The following is a 22,614-nucleotide window of genomic DNA, read 5'->3' as shown; positions in this document are numbered from 1 at the left end:
TATGGGGCATATTTTATTCCTTCATCGTGTGGTCGGCATGTATGCTAGTTTAGATAAAGAATTCTAATTATCAAAGGCCAATTGACTGGCAAGCAAATTGTCGCAGTGACATTGACTTTTCCGAAGCAATAAAACAATATTTCCTTACTGCGTGAAGAACCAGCCTGATGTTCACTTAATATTGAAAGATTCTATTTTACTATTTTTTATTTTTTTGTTCAGTATTGCTTCTCATTCTATATATGGTTCCCCAGTTTAACTGTAGATTCTCTGAGGAAGTTGCCGCAGCCAGACCCTCCCTGGACGTCTGTTGTGGGTAAACCAGTTGAACGGTCGTTTCCATCCGAAGCCAAAACTACTCCTGAAAAGATTTTCGCGATTAGATTTTAGCCGACCTAGTTAATAGCACTATACTCACGATTTCGATCCAAACTTTCTGTTTAAACTGTAAAAAAAATTAATTGCCAAATATAGATCCTATGATACTATCTATCACAACGGAGTTTTTATGTTTTGAAAACTTTTGGATTGACATTCGAGTATTTCAATGCTAAGTTGATGAAAAAACATAAAAATGAATTTTCATACATCAGATGCAAATCAAATGCATATGCAAAGAGTGATCTGCCCCTTGTCCAGCACACTATGCCGCACTATATACGTGCGACGCTTGGTTCGCGTGTCAAAAATTCCGATTTTCAACTGTACGGACAATAATAAATAGTATGAAATCAAAGCTTGTTTTTCTCAGAGATGGCGCCACCACATTAGAAGTAAAATCATTTTTCTTGTATGGACAAATCGCTGGCTTACACTTGTTCCGCATCGCAGCGATTCGTACCCTGGGGCAAAAAGTTGCAAATTAGAAACAAAATCATTATCCCTACGCGTTTCTTCTGGATTCATTGCAGTAACAGAGAATTGATTACAAATTTCATGTTGTTTACTTCCCTAATAAACCAACACAATACACGGATCGTAATGTAGACGGTTCAACAAAACCGCATACTGTTCGAACTGTATCCCGAATGGGTGGTTAAGCAAATCTTATGGTTATCGTTTATGCGGGTTCTTTTTCCTGACTGGCATTTTCCACCCGTGTCGCGCGTGATGTTTCGATTGGATTGGTGCCAGGCGGCGCCGCTGTATATGTGAAAAACACGTGGAACACGAGCGCCGTCTACGATCGCATCCCGTATAAAAATGAACCATTGACTCTATGGGAAAAACTGTGGGAAAACAATAGATTCTTATGTTAACCATGGTTTCTATTGTATATGTATTGTAGAGTACACTTTCAAATTTGAATCGTTACAATAGCTTAACATTAGATTTCATTGTTACAGAACTTTCTATTAGCATACAATAGATTAACATTAGATTTCACTGTTTTGGTCAAATTTCACTATTTTTAGGAATTTTCCCTAATTATCAACCTTATAAATAATATTCTGAACATCAAAAACAGGCGGGTATCCTGGCGGGTATTGTGATATATATGATGTTTGTTAGTACCAATTTTTTTTTGTTTTCGCTCGAAAATGAGTAATTGTGCACATTTTTGTGTAACATATTTTTGGCGTGTATAATTCCAAAAACCAAAACAACGCTGACGGGCGTCGTGAGTTTTTTCTAGTGCCTATTTATTCATAAATATTGAAGTAAATATTTCAACGCTGTTCGATTTTTACAAAAATACTAAACGTAAGTAAGCTGTATTATTATAAGCCATTTTGAAACATACAAAAACAAATCTTCTAGACAGGTAGGATCGAGGAAACAGAACGATTGCCACCGTCACAGCCAGGAGCAGCAGCAGCAGAGCATCTCGGCTTCAGAAAAACTAGCTCCCGCAGCTGATCCGTTTCCTGCAGACTGATCGCACCAACACAACATTTTGAAGCACCCGACTGAAATGCCACAGAAGCCTCGGACATTGATGGACACCAGAGGGAGATTCGACCGAGAAGCTGCATACGGTGCCGGGGAAAGTGAAGCCCTGCAGGAGGACGTCATTTCAGACTGGAACATCTATTTGGATTTGCTGATAAATGCTCGGAGGAATATTGTGCGGCACCACCAGGCAATGTTCGGATGATGGAAAATTCCAGCGGCAAGTATGGCAAGAGGGATGGCAAAATGATTTACATACCTATTAACGAAAGACAGACTACAGACCGTCTTCAGCCAGATGCTGACAAACTAACCTTAACTTACACTAGCGAACGGACAACGTATGGTTTTTGTTCTAGTAATATTTAATGGATTCTGCGCCTTTGGTGGACATCCTACCAAATCAACTGATTCCAGGCAACTTCAACCGGGGGAATATTAATTACAGCAGTTTAGAGTAAACGGGTTATTCAGTGGTCACAAAAATAGGATTTGACAAATGTAGGTATACTCTCAAAAGGTTCCGCTATAGGCACTTTCAGGAGGGTCTACTATAGGCAGTCAGCAGTGAGGCAGATAACATAGACATCAAATGGGGAATCCACTATAGGCGCCAATATATTTGTAAACCCGATGATGTCCATTGCCCTGCCGTTCTGTGCATAATTGTCCCATGTTATATGGGATTCCTATAAAACATGGGAGAAGTGGGCGTAGAATGGCAGTACAGGCAACGTCGATGTAGGGTGACAATGGGTATTATCGGCAGGTTTGTTCTCTTCGTCATGGGGGGTTTTTGTCAGCCAAATTGCCTGAAACTTGGCCATATAATTCAGCTTAGTTGGGAAGGATTTGAGTCTAACTCTGAGTTCAATAGGTTTCAAAAAACCCCCAAAGACGAAGAGAACAAATCGGCCGAGAATAGGTAATTTCCCCTATATTGATATTTTCAAATGCGTATTTTACTGGAATAATTAATTAATGTATGTTTTCCATTAAGGTAACTTTGCTGAAACGCCGCAGAAGTAAACTTCGGTAGCGTAGAAAGTCTCGTAGCGTAGAAAGTCGGTAGCGTAGACCCTATAAGACACCCAGTAGCCCAATGAAGAATGTTTCGTTTGACAAAAAGCTCTAACTGGTGTTGTAATCGAACCAACATTCCATGGCTAATAAAAAGCCTAAACATCTGGCACCGCTCACCGTTTGGCCACATCTTTCCGTGAATCAACTATCACAGTAAAGTCGAGTAGTTTGACCACCCTAAATAAAAGTCGACTGAAGAGGCAGAAAATACCGTATGGTCATAATGATTCTGATAATATTGCGGCGCTCATCATAAATCCACATTGGGCGGCGGCGATATGCCCGCAAGTAGATACCCGCGATACAGACGCAATGTCAAAATCGAACAGATACTGTCACCCACCCAGCAGCATCGCAGCAGCCTTCAGGCCGTTCATATCAAAACAAAAGTTAACACAATGGCAACTCAGGTGGCCACAAATCGTAATAATATTTATCGCGACATTGATTCACTTATATGCACACGCATCACGCATCACCTCGTCGGTTTTGTGTTTAATAATCGGGATGTTATTTAGTGTTGCTGCAGGGGGATACGGCTTCATCTTTTCCATTTCCACATTGCGTCTGTATCGCGTGCATCTCCTCGCGGCCATATCGCCGCAGCCTCATGTGGATTTGATATAAGCGCCGCATGTAGAATTTCTGACCATCAGGTCGCTCATAGTGGTGCGGTCATATTTTTGCAACTTGATGGAAAAGAAGAAGACTAACGCGTTTCGCGGATTTATCTTGCAAGGCACAATACTACACTGGATAACGAATAAGTATCTACATATTACAATCTTCTAGTTTAAACATAAATGTAATCAAAATTCATTTAGGACTTCATTTAGGACTTCTTTTTTTTGTATGACTGGAATAGAATTATCTTTTGCTTTTGGACGCTTTGGAGGGTCTTCCAATATAGGTTATAACCTCATTAAATTTATTATTGAATTAGAACTATCTTTGGCATACACATATACGTTAGGGAAGGCCTTCTTATATACGTTCGCTCTTTAAGACTGGAACACATATCATAAGTTTAACTTAATCGGTGCAAATTTATGCTATGGGCTTCAGGCTTTAGTCTAACGGGTGTCTTCATTGCCAGGACAATGGTCAAGCACGCTGTAATGTTACATTTGTACCTCATCACCCACTAAACGCAACTACATTAGTGGACTAATAACACTCAGCGCGCTGGGCACGGTTCCATATGCCGCAAAAAGTGTTGCCACATATAGTGTTTAGTTTGCTAAACCCAGTTCTCTGGCTGGTGGGGCATGGGAGCCTAAGCTTCGACCATTAATGCAATTAGACGTTACTTCAGACATGAGTGATTCGAATATTTGAAGAACTTTTCTAGCTATATAAGCTGTTGTAGACAAAATTTAACAAACTTAATCTGTACAATCACTTGTTTGTCATTTTGGGGAAACAAGCCTCAAAATAACAAACATATGTATCATAGGGTTAGTATCTTCTTTTGCATTTGAACGCTTCGAACGAATCTTCTAATATAGTTTCAAGCTGTAGTATATCGAGTATTTTTAAGTGCTACAATAATGGTGAGGCACGCTGTAATGCTACTTTTGTACCTCATCACCCACTAAATGCAACTACTTAGTGGACTAATAACACTCAGCGCGCTGGGCACGGTTCCATATGCCGCAAAAAGTGTTGCCACATATAGTGTTTAGTTTGCTAAACCCAGTTATCTGGCCAGTGGGGCATGGGAGCCTAAGCTTCAATCATTAATGCAATTAAACATTACTCGATTTATGACATGATTGATCCAAATATTAGATAATTGTTCGATCTGTGCTCTTGAAATGTAGCCCTGAGTGTAGCATAAAATATACAAGCTTCTAGTCCAAATGCATAAAGATAGTTCAGATTCACTGTTTTTCTGATTTTTTCAAGCAATCAGTAACAAAAATAAAAAGCAGAAATAGATCAAACCATTCCAAAATGTTCATATTCGTTTGTAAAATAAAACTATTCCAAAACATTAGAATTTTCTGTTTCACAATAGAAAACAATTCCCCAACCATTGGATTTACCGTGAAAATAGGGCAAAATAGTATGTTCCGTAATCCCAATTGAAAGCAATTCCAAAACAATAGAATCTAATGTGTAATTAAGTCACTGCTCAAAGAACAATATGAAAACATAAGAATCTTGTGTATCACAATAGAAAACAATTCCCAAACCATTCAATCAAATGTGGAACCAGTAATAAAATTATTACTCAAAACAATACGTTTACCGTGCAATTCACTGTTTGAAACAATTCGAAAACATAAGAATCTTCTGTATCGCAATAGAAAACGATACCCAAACCATTGGATTCAATGTAAACACAGTACAAACAGTATGTTCTGCTTCACAATAAAAAACTATTCCAAAACAATTGAATCGAATGTGGAACCATAAATAAAATCACTACCCAAAACAATGCGTTTACTGAGCATTTAATTGTTTCAAACAATTCGAAAACATAAGAATCATCTGTTTCACAATAGAAAACCATCCCCAAACCATTAAATGTAATGTAAATTCACAGTTCAAAACAGCCAGTTCTCGGCATATTTAACAGTTCAAAACAATACAAATACATAAAAATCTACGGTACATTTGATTCCACGTATATGTATTAACAACATTTCATTTACATTAGAATCTTCTGTTTTGCGAAAAAACTTGTATGGAAAAAAGTCCTTTTTTGTATTGTTACGATACTTAACAACCTATTCAATTCAATGTGAAATGCTCATTCACATTTGATTATATTGTTAGAAACATTTGATTCTATTGTTTTTCTATTGTTATTTTAACATTGAATTCTATTGTGAGAGCATGGTTTTCAATGGTACTGTTACATTAGAATCCTATGTTTTTCTATTGTATTTTTTATCCGGGATAGCATAACTCTCGCCGTTACTTTCTCGATTACTTTACACTGTTATTACGTTTACCGCATTTATCAGAAAAGCGCCTCTACCGGCACTCTAGCAAAAACGCAGCTGATTGCTTCCCATTCTCGCCCAATTATTGCCCTAATATTGCGCACACGTGTATGGCAACCCTAATCCCACCTAATGCATCTGACAGGAGCCAACATCTATCGTGTATCCATAATGGACTTATCCACAGAACTTTTCGATAATGAGCCGTATGATTCGAAATTCTACCGCTAGGCGGCGCTACAGCGAAAACAAATTCTAAATTTTGTTGGAGAAAATGCAACGGTCGTCCGGTATTCGACCTGATTGCCGAACCCCCTAGTGTCGACCTAATTGCCGACACCCCTGTTGTGCATGTTTTTGACAGTCCGTTTTGTGCACGTTACCAAGACAGTGACAATGAATCAACAATGTATGTATGTTTACCATTTTATGTTGGAATAAATGTTTATCGCTTGACGACGGAACACTTGCGTTTTTCCTCCCGCGGTATTTTCCGAGTTTCCCGGTAGTGCTTTCGCGTTTCCACGCATTATCCGCTGCGCACCTGTCCGCTTCGTCTAACAGGTTATGGGCCCAGGGACGCCCTGGCGGTGGTTCGGGAAGCGAGGAGACCAAGATGCGGTACCATCCAATATTCGATGAGGTATCAAGATGCGATGAGGCCTGGTGCCAATAGTCGTTGAGATATCGAGAGGCGGTGAGGATCTAGTATCTTGAGGGCCTGCGCTGGAACCAAGAGGTCGAGGTAGAGGGTGCTGGCTGATCGATGGACGCTGGAGCTGGATGGCGGGAAGGTACTCGGATGAAGCTTGGAGCCAGGAGGAGCTTGGAAGCAAAGGTAGCTCGGTAGTGTAGAGCAAAGGTGCTATTAGGAGCTCGGCGGGATTTGGATTCAGGAGGAGTACGGTGACCAGATGCTCGAGACGCGTCGGAGTGTGAGTGTGTGATGAGGAGGAGTGTTGAATGGTAGGTACATCCTTGGAGGTGCATCACACAGCTCAGTGGAGAGCTAGGTATCAACTGGTAGGTAAATGGAAATAAATTGTAAATATGTTATACCTAGATTGAATAAAGGAGATGCACTGAGCTGGTAGCGATATCAGTCAGTGCCTGGGTTTGGAGAACAAAGCCTCGCCTGTGTTTTTATTTCCAACAAATTTTACATGCTTTAGGATTATTTATATCGTTTTCGTTTTTGCGGTGGTGCTACACCGATGCAGCACTTTTGCACCGAAAATGTTCGTTTTTGAGTCCTGAGATATTTAAAAACTAAAATTTACAGGCTCGCTAACGCCACCTATTAGTAGAATTTCGAATCAAATGGTCCATTAACTGTTGGTCCTTGAACCAGCGTAACAGTATTGCCGAACACACCAACACTGTAAGTAATCAAAACCCTGAGATATATGGGTGAGAAGTTGTCTGTTTGTCTCTGATATCACAAGATGTGATGTCTCTCAGCTTTTTTGGGCTCCACTGGTATGTGTTTGGTTCATCAAATTATTTGAACAGTCCCCTGTGAACACTCTGCGTATTGCACTGAGTGGGGCTTTTTAGTGTGCGCAGAAATTGTGCACACAAACTCTGCACGAGAGCAATTTTATATTTTTGTTGTGCGTTTTCCTCTATTTCTCTTTTGAAAGGTGAATGAAACTGCGTGGTTCAGTCAAAGATGAGCGTAAATGAACTCAGTTTCTGCGCGACATGCCAGCTCTGCCAAAAAGTCAGAATAGGTCAGAATTCAAAATTTAGAGTAAAACGACTCGCCATGTAGGTAGGATGGGGCGGGGCAAGATGGGTCAGTGTCATTTTCGGACGCATTACTCATGTTTTGATTATGTTAATAATTTTGTTCCAGCATGCATATACAAATGTTTGGGGCATTGATTGAAAAATTATTCACTCTCATTGGAAATAAAAAATAAAATGGTTTTTAGCCATTTTTCTTATGCGATACTTTCCATATAATCTCCTATAAACGGTCGCGGGACAAGATGGGTCACCTTCAATTTTGAACGTAGTTTCGGAGCATTCAAAAGTTATTTATTTTTTATTACAAGACTATCTCATAAATGACTTCAATCAAGCGGAATGGACGCTCAAAATTATAACATAAAATTATGATAATTTTTTAGTGAAAACATCGATTTTCAAGTCGCTTTAGGACCACTCAAATCGTAAAGTTTTTTATATTCCAAATAAATTTATTAAATGTTTACTAGTAGCTCTTGTTTACTCAGTATGGATATGGAGCATATATGAATGCGGAACAAATCTTATATTTTGACGTTTTTCGTTGAGAAAATGTGAATTATTTAAAAGGTGACCCATCTTGCACCGCATTTTTTTCACGGCGCAAAATCTACCAGATCAAAGCGAATCTGAAAGAGAATTAAATTTTCTTTCCAAAAAGTGCTCGTTCGTTTCTCTACGAAGCGGAATTCGATATGAAAAAGTGAAAAAGGTGCACTTTGCGCCATGGCAAATTTTGGCGGAGTCACGTTTTTCATAGGGTTCTCATTCCTGCCACCAAAGAAAAGAGTGACCCTTAGCTTCCGCTAAATTTGCCTATATGATTTTGCAACTTATTTGCCAGAATCTATGTTTTTCTAAATAATCTGAATTCTGAGGTACAAATGAATAAAAAGTCTTGACCTACTAAACATCTTTGCTGAAGGTAGTAGGGATGGTAAGAGAGTTATTAGGATCCTGGGATCCTACCACCTATGTGTGGATTGCCGAATCGAATTTTTCATTACCTGTAAGTTCTTAACCTATGAAACTACTTTGCCGAACACACCATTTCTTTGTGTGATCAGAATCCTGAAATATATGAGATGTAAAATCACCAAGCTCACTAGCGCCACCTATGTGTGGAGTTTCAAGTCGGCCCATCGTCTGAAACTACTTGGCGACAAACATATCTAAAGGCCCAATCTGCAAAAGAGAGGCTCTCTTTGTTACGAATCTCTTTTAATTATTACGATGTCCCTGACGATGTCACAGTGGATATTTTTACAATTTGTGATGTGTAGATCGGAAAATTATATAATTCTACCTGCCGACGCAAGAAGTAAATCAAAATTTACAAATACAAGCTCGTTATAATCGAAAGAGAGGAGACTTAAAGAGAGCCTCTCATCTGCACTTAGGACCAAGGGGAATGACATTTCCTATGCTAACCGGAAATATTCGCATTTATCCGTTGCTAACCGTCGATAACCGCGTCTAACTTGTGGTCTAACTGTTGCTCGGTTAGCAGCGGTTAGCGAGGGTAAGAAACGGATAAATGCGGATTTCCCGGTTAGAAAAGGAAGTGTCAATCTCCCTGCTTAGAACCTATAGAAATGTTTGGCCTGACTTGACCAACACAACAACTTTCTTGAAGACGTCATCTTTCTAAGTGATACACCCAAAATAATATTCACCTTAGGTTTACGAGAAAGCATACATAGATTTTTTCCACTTATAAGGATCCAGTGATATATGAGATACAAAATTTGCATGTACACTATAGCATCACCTAGTGGTGGAATTTCGAATCAATCGGTTCATTTCACTAGTATAGAGCATTTTTGAACTCGGTAAGCTGATGATCATTTTTGGTGTAGAATCATGCCCTGAGTTCGAAAACGCATAGGAAAAAAAAAACTATTTTGTCATGTCTTGTTTTACTTGTTTAAAATACTTTAAAAGTATCTGGTAGTAATACTGTTTTCTGTCGGTTGGGATAGCATAAGTACAGTAGCTGTGAGAGCCGTGACAGTTCGATGGAGATATTTTGACAGCGGTCAACGGAGATATGGGAACGTCCATAAATTACGTCACGCTTTGAGGGGGGAGGGGGGTTCAGCAAAGTTTGACGACCCATACAAAAATTACAGAAGTCCCATACAAAAAGTGTGACATAGGGGGGAGGGGGGTTGAAAATAGTGGATTTTTGCGTGACGTAATTTATGGACGTTCCCTATCGTGACAACCGATTCAGTCCGCAGCACCCAGGTTATAAGGGATGAGAGATGGTGATGATGATGATGATGATGATGATGATGAGAAATGAGAGATAGAAGATGAAATATGGGATGAGAGATATGTGACATGATGAGAAAAAAAACATGGTGATGATGATGATGAAAGATGAGAGATAAGATATAAGAGATGAGAGACGATGATCATAAGAGTTGTAAGATGAGAGTTGATTGATGACAGATGGAAGATAAGAAATAATGAAGATGAGAGATCACAGATGAGAGCTAAACGATGAGAGATGAGATTAAAGCTGAGATATGAAAGTTATAAGATAATAGGTGAGTGTTAGAGATGATATGAGAAATGAGATAACAGATATGATGTGAGAGATGATTATGATGAGAGATCAGAGATAAGAAATAATGGATGAGAGTTGAGAGATGCAAGATGAGAGATCAGGAATCAGACATGAAAAATGAGAGATACCTAAAATATGAGAGATGAGAGTTTGGCGATTATAGATGAGTGTTTAGAAAAAATATATGAAAGATTAGAAATAAGAGATGAGCGAAATAGATAAGAGGTGAAGGATGAGAGATGAGAGATGGGAGATGAGAGAGGGAACGTCCATAAATTACGTCACGCGAAAATCGACCATTTTCAACCTCCCCTCCCCCCTACACACTTTTTGTATGGGACCTCTAAAATTTTTGTATGGGTCGTCACACTTTGCTGAACCCCCCCTCCCCCCTCAAAGCGTGACGTAATTTATGGACGTTCCCAGATAAGAAATGCGAATGAGTCATCAGAAATGATTATGATGCGAGATGATAGATGATGATGATGTTGATGGGGTATGAGAGATGAAAGATTTGAGATGATGATGAGAGACAACAGATGAAGATAATGATGAGAGATGAGAGATAAGAGATGATGATGATGATGATAGATGCGAGATGAGAAATGAGATATAATATGAGTGATGAGAGCTCAAAGATGATAAAAGATGAGAGATGATGATAATGAGAGATAGTGATGATGATAAGAGATGTGATATGAGAGATACGAGGAATTTCGTGAAGATTCTAGAACTTATGAACAAATTCCTGCTATAATCCTTATATGAATTACACGTACACCCTTTTGAAAGGTAGAAGACACGCTGAAAAATATTCCGCAAGATATTTGAAGTAAAAACCAGACAAACTCATTGTGGAAATTCAAAGAAGAACGCGTGGATAAACCTCTTGGTAAAAATTCAAGAAGGAAATCGAAGTGGTCTTCCTACAGATGATCCCGTAAAACAACCAGGAAACGTTAATGATTAATCAAAAACTTACCTGGAGAAAACAATTAGGGACGTCATCGATGACCAGCAAATCGAAGCCAGAACTAACTTCTCGGAAGTCTATTTTATTATCACTTTTCTTCACTGGAAAGGCAATTCCAATTCCAACTTCTCCAATCGATGTCAAGCTTCCCGCTCCCTTTTAAACGAACAGCTCCATGTCGAACTCCACCACCGAGCAGGGCGTGGTAATCTCGAACGAGTGCAACACCGTCGGATGAAGCACCCCGATCCGGCCGATGTCCGCCCCCTTGTACACGATGGAAGCGCACCGCCCCGGGAAGTAGGCCGCATCATCCACGGCCTTCAGGTAGTATCCGGTTTCCTTATCCCATGGGACCTCCAGCAGTTGCATGACGCGATCCAGCAAACCGTGGACCACCTCGAATCCGGCCGTTTTGTTGCAATTGACGGCGCAGACCCGGCGCTGATTGCGAGCACCGACTTCCGCGTTCGGATCCGCCAGGACCACGTCGGACACTTCGAAGAGTTTTAGCGGAAGGGGCATCTTCCGGTTGGCGGCTAGGGTTTTCAGGAGACCCGGGATAAGAGTGGTCCGAACGACTTGGAACTCCAGGGTTTTCGGGTTGGCAATGTGAACGGCGGGGACTTCCTCGATCTTCTGGTTCATTTTGGCGGCGATGTCATCCCGGGAACACAGGGTAAAGGTGAGACCTTCGGTGAATCCGGCCTGGGCAATTTGCTCCCGCAGCTGTTCGGTAAGCTTGTTCAGCGGGTACTGCCGGGCGATGTGCATGGTTCCAGGGAGCGTCTTCGGGATGCGATTGTAGCCGTAGGCGATGGCCACGTCCTCGTAGATGTCGCAGGCGTGAAGCATGTCGTGCCGAGTCGGAGGAATGAGGACTTCCAGCTGGTCCTTGTTCGTGACGCTTTGGGTGGTCGGGAGCAACCGGTTGAGCATCTTGGCCATCGATTCCGGCGTTTCCTTGATTCCGATCAGGGCGTTCACCTTCTCGGCCGAAACGATCTCCTTCCGGAAGGCCAGCTCCGGATAGTGAACCGTCTCTCCGTTCGGATTGACCACGGCGCAGGCTTCCACCGTGAAAGGCCTTGCGCAGTGGGCGGAGAACATACACACCAGCGTGTCCAGGACGATCTTGGCCTTGGTCAAATCGGTGGCCGTACATTCGATGAAGATGTTCTTCGTCTCCAGCTTGATCTTCGAGTGATCCCCGTTGATGATCGGCGGAAGCGATAGAACCACTCCATTCGAATCGTAAATCACCGGATAAACCGGAGAATCCCGAATGATCGGCAGATAGGCCTTCAGCTGGGCGTGCGTCGAGTAGAACTCCATCAGCTCCTCCGCGGTCATTGCCTTCTCCTGGTTCAACGGAACAAACTTAATATCCTTCGGAGCCTTTGCATCGTACGTGAACGGTCCCTTCAGGGTGTCCAGATCGTGCGTTCCAATGGCAACCAACGCACGCTTCCGGCAGATGTTCTGGTGCAACTTGTCCTGCAGATCGATGAAACTGTTGTACGAGTCCTTCGTGAAGGTAACATCCCTCAGAACGGCCGCCACAGCAAAGGGACGAATCTGCTTCGTAGCCTCCGTGATTACCATCTTCTGGACGGCGGCGCCTTTGGCCGGATCCACCTTCATGAACTGCGGGAACGGAATCCTAGAAAAAAAAAATCTCCCATTAGTCCCCGAGCATAAACAAACACATCCCGCTCACTCACTTCCCAAGGAACACCTGCAGCCCGAGCACCAGTCCCTCCAAACACAGCAGATCGTACCGATTGGCCGGAATGTCGATCCGGTAGATGATCTCCTCCGAGGCATCCTTTGCCGCATCCACCTCGCCCTGTTCCTTGGTGATCATTTGCTTCTCGGTGGTCACCTCATCCAGCTCCAGGCCGAATTCGAAGCACAGCTTCTGGAACTCATCGTCCGCTGCGGAAAAAAAAGAAAAACAAAACTACAGTTCCAGACCGCGGTCCCGCACATAAACATAACCCCGCTCCGCTTACTGTAGGTCTTTCCGAGCGCTTGGAACAGCAGATCGCGTTTCACTCCGACGGTCGGCATCGTTGTTCACCGGTTCCAAACTCGTACTACTCAAAAGCGACAATACTGAGGAGATATTTTCGCGCACTCGACGACAACGGTTTCACGAACTACGAATAGGAAATTCAACACTGCTGCCACGCACCATGCAAGTTTTGCTCGTAGAGAAACTGCATCGATCGGCGACGGCGACGTCCGCGAAGAAAAGCAAAACAAAACACGCGAAAAAGATGATGAATTCGACCTTGAATTCGACAGCTGTCAAATTGTGCTATAAAAATTATGGGAGGAGCAAGGAATCCTGCCAGGGAGCCGACAGTCATTTGCTATAAAGTTTGATAGAAATCAAACACAACACTTAAAATGGGCCTATGGAGAAAAAGGTTAAGTCTAACGTTCGATTTGAATAAATCTTATGTTTGCCGTGATTCCTATGCTGATAAATACGACTTATTCAAATCATACGCCAGAAATGATTAAATTTCTCCTGTTTGTCTCTATATCTCTATATCTGTATTTGTTTTTTTATTCTTCAATCACTTAACCTAATTTATGTTGGAAACTGCAACTACTAGCAGAGCACCAACACAGGGACTTGCGTTACGAGAAGAAGTACAACTCAAACCGTTTCGTGTGAAACTTAAATTTAATGTATTTCAACGACTTTAACCTAATAAACAAACTTGCGTACACAACACAACCAACAACCTCGAACGAGCAAAACACACTGCGGTGAAAGATGACATTCCAACCTTCGAAGGGTCAGACACCTATCTCTTTTATTTGCGTATCTGCGAGGGGTTGGACACTAACCAATCTCCAACACTCCTCCTTTGTGTCAACACCTCGCCGCCAAAACTACCTTACTCCTCCTGAATCACAACTACTTATAGCTCCTCCTGAATCCAGTATCCTTCTCCTCGTCGTTCGCCAACAAAAACAGCTTGAACTCCATCCAGAATCGTGCAACGTTCATGTCCGAAAGAAATGTCGTATCCCGCATCAACCATGCGGCTCACCGAGATCACGTTCGCTGCAAGTCCGGGCACATAGAAAACGTTTTTCAACTTCACATCGATTTTCTCGCCTGTCACGCCTCGTTTCGAAAATTCACAGGTTCCGGTAGCTCTAACCGACACCATCTTCCCATCAGCCAAGAATACGCCTTTCTTACACGGTACTACATCCTTGAGTTGTTCAATCTTTCCTGTCATGTGCATCGAACTGCCACTGTCAATCAGCCATCTTTCCGTTCCAATACTTTCTTTCGCTGTCGTTGTGAAACACACATTACGTGAGCCACTTCCCCTCGAACTGCTTGCGGTAACGTGTGGCTCCACACTTTCCATCCTTTGACCGTCTTCATCAGTTTGCCTGATACCTGCCAGTTGTGGACAATACCGACGAATATGTCCTTCTTCATGACAATAATAACATTCGCGTTTCCAATACCCAGGCCTTGTTACTTGCTGTTTCGCTGCTCTGAGTGCCGTGTCATGATGAAAGACTCCGTCATCATTAAACTCACAACGCCTCCGCCATTCGTCCAGTAGTTTGCCCTTAACATACTCCAGCTTCAATTCTTCTTCAGATCGACCTTCCAATGCAGTGATTAACGGATTGTACGTCTCTGGCAAACTGGACAGAAGTATTGCCACAATCCAATGCTCTCCCAACTTCTCTCCCATTCCAATCAATCTGTGTACCAATTCGGAAATCTCTGTCAGATGTTTCGACATGTCTCCTCCTTCGGGTAATCTCAATGAACATAGCTTCCTCAAAACATGTATTTTGTTGCAGAGCGAGCCTCGCTCGTGATACGCTTTCAGCCTTGACCACATTTCGTTTGCCGTTTCTGCTCCAATCACATGAGTTAATTGGCCGTCATCTAGTGCCAAACCAATCGTCGCCCGAGCGGAAGCATCCTTCGTAACCCAATTTGCATCTGCTCCTTCCGGTTTGGGCTCGCTCACTATTGCCCACAATCCGTCCTTCACCAGCAAAAGTTCCATGCGGAACTTCCAGCTGGTCCAGTTAAAGTTGTTCAGCCGCTCCATCACCACCTTCGTGTCACTCATTTTCATTAACTACGTTTTGTCCAGTTCTTCCAAAAAGAATTTTACAGTCAGTCGAATAATTCAAAATGCACATACACAACACTGAAAAAATGTCCCGTGACTCACTTCCAACTTGCAGAACCACTTTGACTCCTTCTCAATTCTGGGCCATAACCTGTTGGAAACTGCAACTACTAGCAGAGCACCAACACAGGGACTTGCGTTACGAGAAGAAGTACAACTCAAACCGTTTCGTGTGAAACTTAAATTTAATGTATTTCAACGACTTTAACCTAATAAACAAACTTGCGTACACAACACAACCAACAACCTCGAACGAGCAAAACACACTGCGGTGAAAGATGACATTCCAACCTTCGAAGGGTCAGACACCTATCTCTTTTATTTGCGTATCTGCGAGGGGTTGGACACTAACCAATCTCCAACAATTTACAGCTCTATCCAGCTTTCCACGCTAGCCATAATGGCGGATGCCATAAAAAATTTGACAAGATCTGTGCCCTGTGCACTGAACTGAAATTGAAGAAAACAGTCTCAGCAAACCTTGAGTTTGCCAAACATGTTTGTTGATTTTGATGTCACCTAACCAACCGTTGAATTGTAAAAAAATTCAAAGGCGATAAGGAAGGTTTTTCAATTCAGTTTTGTAGTTTTTGATTATTTTCCATTCGTTTTAGATTCAATTGAACTAAGCTTGAATGTGGATCCCGTGAAATAATTTTGGAGCATTATCCGTTCAAACGATTCTAATGAGTTGGATTAAAAAATGCGAATTTTCGGTTCCCATTGCTGCATCATTTTTTCTTTTGAATCCCAAAATTTTCCCTCAAAAATTGTAACTGAAATCGCCCCAAATACCTAACCAGAAAGAATCTGCTTAACCCCGTTACGAATCGTAAAAACACGTGAACTTCTCATAAATGTGAACTCATAAACTGAAATCTCCATCGGAAGATTCGCTTCTAAATGCTCATTGAATGTCATTTCTATCTTTAATTATTGGAAAAGGGCTGCTTCATGCCCTTTTCTCATTACACCAGACCAAAACCAGAAAAGCTCCGTTCGAGCCACTTCTAGGTACCAGACATCTTATCATTTCTAACAAAATAATGGCATGGGTTTTTCTACGCCCTGTCGTGGATCGCGTGGGACTCTATCCGGTCCTGGTTCGGTGCAATGTCTATTCTCATTACTTGAATGTATTTAGTACGTTAAGGAACTTTTCCGGGATAAGTAGAATATAAGCCCACTTAAGGCCCATGTGTAAGCGATCTTTGGTTTGCATATGACCGTTCTTGTGGAATCATGAATATGATTTACAATTACATTTATTGATTCGAGAATGTGTTTAGTTCACGATTTTCATCGTCTGATTAGCTGACTGGCACCGGGGTACGGTTTGAGAACCCCGGTTGAAAATTGCTTAATATATGGCGTCAGGTGGTAACCCGATGGATGACAGGTGGGACACAACCACGGAACGGGGCTCTGCAGGGAGCTAGATCGGACGGTGAACGAAATCCGTGAAATGTATGTCAAATAGCGAACATCGATGCGAGACTTTTTTTTGGATATGATCTGTAAAAGTTGTCCGGCTTTGTAGCTTGGTTAGTGATTCGATTCCCATGATCCAAGGTCGGAAGCCTGCCAAGCAATGGCCTTAGTGTCTTCCAGTGCTGGCCGTGGTGTTCCGAGCGTTGGCTGGACGTGGTGTTCCGAACCCGTGGGCAGGTGCCACCGCTCTGCGCCACCTTTTCGGGGTGGTAAGTGAAGTTCCTGGAGCACCACATCCTACCACTGGCGTCTACCATTGTCGTGTCTCTATCCTCTCTACCGACACCGTGGTCAGTGCTGCATCTATGTACCACGATACTGTAGCCACAGTCGTAGTTCGCCATTGTTGATCGCCACACGACCCCCCTCCTCCCCCCTGCACACGTGGCCGCTGAAGCCTCCGCTGCCACGGTTCGTCGACAGCGCCGTCAGTCCGCAATTCTTGAACGTCCGCGGATCCCCTTCAAGCCAGTCGCTTTGCACGCGACCACCGAAGCTGTTGTTGTCCCGGAAGACCGCTATTACCGACACCCGTAGGAACCTCCCAGAAACGTGCGTGGCTGACTGCCTTCGTGGATAACCCCGCATCCCACCGCCTTGACCCCCTGACATTATCGCAATACGGATACGGACGCTGACTGAAGCCTGGAGCACATAGCGTCCGTTCCGTCGAGGTTTGCGTTTTTTTGACAGTTTTCCCATGAGAAATGTGTCTGTCACGCACACGCAAACGTATGCATTGTGTGGGGCACTTGAAACTCATGCAGTAATTCCTAAAATAAGAAAAATTGTAAATTATGGAATTTAAAGAAAAAATGGAAGCAACAATATCACGTCTGACAGGTAACAAAAAAACGGTTAATTTTAGATAGCACAGCTTGCTGAGAATGTTTTCTTCAATTTCAGTTCAGCGTGGGGCACAGTTCTTGTCAAACATTTTTATGGCATCCGCCATTATGGCTAGCGTGGAAAGCTGGATTGTCCACTAGGGCACTGCGTGAGCGCTTCCAATTGGAAGCTGTACAGTGCCGATTCGTTCGTTGGGGGCTCGCTAGATAGGCTTTCTCGATGGTTGGATCACAGACAAACAGACGTAACACTCTAATAATTCACATCGTACACCAATTTAACGGTCTTTTTCAAAATTTGATAGTTGGCCAACTGCCCAACCGTGGCGCTCGCATAGTTTTTGTTCGAGTTTGACGTTTGCTCACTACCGCCACCTAGTTGGTGGTCGGCCAAACTTCGTCCTTTTAGCATTGGGCGAATATGTTTCCGTGACTATGATTTGAATCGAAAAATGTTCGAAGTGTTACGTCTGTTTGTCTGTGGTTGGATGTTCACTGGTTGGGGCCTGGTTGGGGAAAAACCCAACTAAAAAGCACTGTCAATGTCAAAATCTATGTCAAAACGAATTTGACGACTGACCGCCGTCGCATCGCAGCTCCTATATACAGAGCGTTTGTGTAAGCATGCGACTGTTTCGTGACGCATTTCGTGTCAGTTGCGTGTGTCTACAGTATCTGGATCAGTTGTCAGTTGCCCCAACAAACGAACACGATTCGCTAATCGGGGCGCAGTCGTGACCCAACCAGCGAATCCGGATTGTATCCGGGTTCATTTGAGCCATGGGCTCAGAAGATGGTCAGTCCCAAGTAACCAAAAGTTCAGATAAAAGGGTACTTTATAAGCTAAGCAGCTTGTTCGAGGTCGCTCATTAGCCTTCTAAGCAGCTTCATTTTTAAGTAATTTTGGAACTTGAAAGTTCACATAAGCACGCTGGATAGCCTTCTAAGCAGCTTCTGACAGAACTTTGTCAAAATTCATGCAGAAACAAAAATGTGTTTCAGAATCACACCCTGTTTGTGATTCACGTCTGGAAATTGCTACTGATAATTATATTTTCACATATGACGCTGCTATGTAGATTTGAACTCGATCCTCCTGCGTGATAGCCTGCCGACTTACCGCTGCGCTGCTGTAGACACTTGACAAAGTCAAGCTAACTTCACTACTGTACAAATGTGCAAAACTAGCTGCCGACAGAAAATCGATTCAAGTCAGACTTTACCTGCTGTCCACTCAATCGCAGCTGTAGTACTGCGGTAGAGCGTAGGGTTCTCACGCAGCGACTATCGGTTCGAATCCGATGGGCGGCAATTTTTTTTTCTTTGATCAAGCCTAGTATTCATTGATTTGATATATTCATATTTGTCTTTTATTCGTGTACGCTTAAACAGTTGTTTTCTGTAAAAGAAATAAATTTAATCTTCATTGAAACACAACGCTACTGAACTGAACTTCTATGAACTTGAAAGTTCCGACAAAGTTCCGACATAGCATCTTAAGCAGCTTTAAAGTTCCGCGAAGTTCAGATAAAGTTCCGAATGGAACTTTCTGGCTGCTTAAGAGGCTAACAATTAGCCTTGCCGGAACTTGTTACCGAAGTTCCAGCAAGGCTCATCGTTAGCCTCTTAAGCAGCCAGAAAGTTCCGTTTGGAACTTTATCTGAACTTCGCGGAACTTGAAAGTGCATTTTGTCATGGGAAGCGGAACTTTTGGTTACTTGGGGTGTCAGCTGCTCTCAGGGGGAAAGAGCAACTGACGAAAGTGCCGGGGCTGGGATCGAACCCATGACCATCTGCTTATGAAGCATACGTGTAGCCACTACGGCACGGGCCCCGGCAAATGCTGCACATCCGAACCTCCGGAGATTTCCGTAGTCTGGTTTCTTGCCGAACCAGAGTTCATGAGGAGTCTTCTCTACCGATCGAGACGGCAGCATGTTCTGCAAATGTACCGCCGTGTTGACCGCCTCTACCCAGAAACGGTAGTCCATTTTTGCATCGAGTAGCATGCAGCGTGCCATTTCCACAATCGTCCGGCTTTTGCGCTCTGCAACTCCATTCTGCTGCGGTGTGTAGCTTGCAGTGTATTGTGGGACGATTCCATTCTCCCTGTAGAACTGGCCCAAGCGCTTCGCCTTATACTCACCCCCTTGGTCAGAGCGAATGATCACGGGACTTCTTCCAAAACGATTTCGCACCATTTCGACGTAATCCTTGATTTTCTCAACGGCCTCTGACTTCCGCTTGAGGAAATATACCACAGTGTATCGACTGTAGTCATCGATCATCGTGAGAAAGTATCTTGATCCACCTGGCGACGTCGTGTTCATTGGACCGCAAATGTCTGTATGAACGAGATCTAGGACCACCGATGACTGTCGAGCTGCCTTCTTGGGAAACGGTTGTCGTGGTAACTTACCAGCCGCACAGCACTCGCAGGGACGTTGGATGTTGTATTTACGTATGGCCACGCCGGTAGCCATGTCTTCTCTCACCACTCGCTGGATCGCTTCAGGATCTCGATGCCCGAGCCTTCGGTGCCACACGTGGATACAATCCTTCGGATGAGTCGCTGCTGCCGCTTGCATTCCTTGCTCTTTGGCGATCTTCAGGTGGGTAGAACAAACCACCGAGCTTCTGCGCAACTGCAGCGACTTCACCTCTGCTCCTGATCACGCATCCATGGGACTTCGAGATATGCACGTCTGCGCCCTTCGTTACCAATCTGCTTACCGAAATCAAGTTGGATTCCAGTTCCGGAACGTAGTACACATCCGACAGGGTTACTTCATGCATGTTCCTCACCTTGATCGTCACAGCAAAGCAATTTTCCGGAACCGATCCCCTTCACGTGCGTCTCGTTTCCGTCGGCCAGGGTGATGGATGTACCTGGACTACTCCTCAGCTCATCGAAAAACGTTCGGTCTGCGCACATGTGGGATGTCGCGCCAGAATCCACCACCCACGCTTTGGTTGGTGTTTCACCGCAGTTGGCCATGAACGTGAACGATGACACCACAGACAACAGACGTAACACTTGCGAAATTTCCATCGACCAGGCTTTTAACGATCATTTTAAATTTTCATAGTTGTGACTTCCCGGATAAAAACTAACCATAGGGTGTTTGGTGAAAACCATTCCTGCACCATACAGTGTACCAGCTACAATAAAGTGTATTGTAATGAAATGGTTCGCTATACTATACATTTACATTGGATTTTTATGTAACAATATATTATACTGTTTTTCTTACGTTTGAGCCATTCACTTTTCCGAAACATTATTTTTCCGTGAATTTTTAATTATTTATCCAGTTTAAGATTTTTTTCCGTGCTTTGTTTTGTTGATGTTTAGGACTTTTTTGATGCAAAGGAAAGGAAAGAGAAAAAAGTGAATAAGTATAAACATCAATTTAAAGTCAATAACATGTTTAAATCAGTGGTAAACCAGATGTCCTAAGAACTGCAGGTCCAAGCAGGGGTCCACGAGATATGGCGGGCAAGGTGTGTAGAGTGCGATGAGAGAAATACGAATGTAGGCCAACCCGGAAAGATGCAGGTCAGATTACCGTAAATCAGTGGATGAGTTCAACACTATTCTTTCTGTATTTGCATTTAGGGGAGTTTTCTCCTCTTCTCTAATGTGAACTTGCCTTCGACCACAATCGAATCAAATGCTGTTGACAAACTTTATATTTGACGTAGAGCCATCTTTAACATATGGACTGGACTGAACACTGAAATGACTTCTAATATAGGTTCGTCTGCGGGTTCGCTTTTTATCCTAACTTATATTTGAATCGAACTTGACAGTTTTCTCATGAGTTGTTATGTATTTCAAACTTTAGTCAAACTGGTGCCTCAATATTGCAATAACGATTAAGCACGCTGTAATGATACTTATGTACCAATTAGCGCGCTCGGCATAGTTCCATCATGCCGCTCAAAGTGTTGCCACAAATAATGCTTAGTTTGCAAAACCCGGTTATCTGGCTGGTGGGGCATGGGAGCCTAAGCTTCAACTGTTAATGCAATCAGAGACTACTCAGACTTAGACGTGGGCGATCCTATATATGAAGGGTTATCCAAAACATTTGGAGAATTCCCAAAGCGCATTCTAATAAATCTAGTAAGCCTAAGATGCCATTAAGAGAAGAAAAATGACAAGATAATATAACAATATATGGTTTATGTAATGTAAAACAATACAACATAACAAAAGAGAACCATTCCAAAACCATTTGATTAAATGTATAACCAGTAGTGAAATTACAATTAAAAACAATTTATTTACGGTACATTTTATTGTTTGAAACCATTCATGTACCATACAATGTATGGTATATTTAAACCCACGTATCAGTATTTTGAACAATTCATTAACAATAAAATGTATGGTTTTGCAAAAAAATATATATGGGGAAAAATATTTTTTTATATTGTTACGATACTTAACAACCTGTATAATATATTGTAAAAATCTTATTTACAATTCACGGTATGGGCACAGAGAACAGACGAACATGCTCGAACAAAATTGCTTGAAAATCTTGTGTAAGGAAAAAACAAGCTCAGTAGCGACATCGACGGTGACTTTCCCACTCAAAAACTTGTTTCGACACCATGATGGCGCATTCTGAAGAAATATTTCACTAGCGCACCTTTAAATTTTCCTACTCAGATGCTGAGCTGTATTTGCTTAAATAACAAGATGTTTATTATTATTTCACTAATCCAGCAACAAAATTTGAGCAACCCATTGATAATTAGTTTCATTATTTTCTATAAGAAACAAGTTGAACAAGAATTCAATTAATGTTTTCCAAGTAAAACCAACTCATTCTCTTGGTGG

At 42.5% G+C, this 22,614-nt stretch overlaps 1 protein-coding gene and 1 long non-coding RNA gene across 3 annotated transcripts; one reads left to right on the top strand and one right to left on the bottom strand.

Annotated features, from left to right (window-relative positions):
- Positions 1-1,302: 1,302 nt before the first annotated feature.
- On the top strand, positions 1,303-3,092 carry LOC134287888 (uncharacterized). 2 transcript variants are annotated; one of them, XR_009997619.1, is made up of 2 exons: positions 1,303-1,704; positions 1,766-3,092. It is a non-coding gene; the product is annotated as an uncharacterized LOC134287888 (long non-coding RNA). The 2 variants fall into 2 exon arrangements; XR_009997620.1 differs by having other exon boundaries at positions 1,762-3,092.
- An 8,204-nt stretch (positions 3,093-11,296) lies between these two features.
- LOC109432062 (phenylalanine--tRNA ligase beta subunit) lies at positions 11,297-13,475 on the bottom strand. Its single transcript, XM_019708363.3, has 3 exons — positions 13,246-13,475; positions 12,955-13,168; positions 11,297-12,893 (listed from the first exon to the last, which is right to left on the bottom strand). The coding sequence occupies exons 1-3, from the start codon at positions 13,301-13,303 to the stop codon at positions 11,390-11,392; spliced, it is 1,776 nt and encodes a 591-aa protein (XP_019563908.3). The 5' UTR covers positions 13,304-13,475; the 3' UTR covers positions 11,297-11,389.
- Positions 13,476-22,614: the final 9,139 nt, after the last annotated feature.

Source organism: Aedes albopictus, chromosome 1, assembly GCF_035046485.1.
Source record: "Aedes albopictus strain Foshan chromosome 1, AalbF5, whole genome shotgun sequence".
Taxonomy (NCBI): Eukaryota; Metazoa; Arthropoda; class Insecta; order Diptera; family Culicidae; genus Aedes; species Aedes albopictus.
The sequence above is the reverse complement of the archived record's forward strand: the minus strand, read 5'-3'. Positions and strand labels throughout refer to the sequence as shown.

Excerpts from the sequence above, each read along its gene's own strand:
- LOC109432062 (XM_019708363.3), bottom strand. The coding sequence starts at position 13,303 with ATGCCGACCGTCGGAGTGAAACGCGATCTGCTGTTCCAAGCGCTCGGA. Across the intron at positions 13,169-13,245 it reads AGCGCTCGGAAAGACCTACA|CGGACGATGAGTTCCAGAAG; the intron begins GTAAGCGGAGCG and ends TTTTTTCCGCAG. Across the intron at positions 12,894-12,954 it reads CTGCAGGTGTTCCTTGGGAA|GATTCCGTTCCCGCAGTTCA; the intron begins GTGAGTGAGCGG and ends TTTTTTTTCTAG.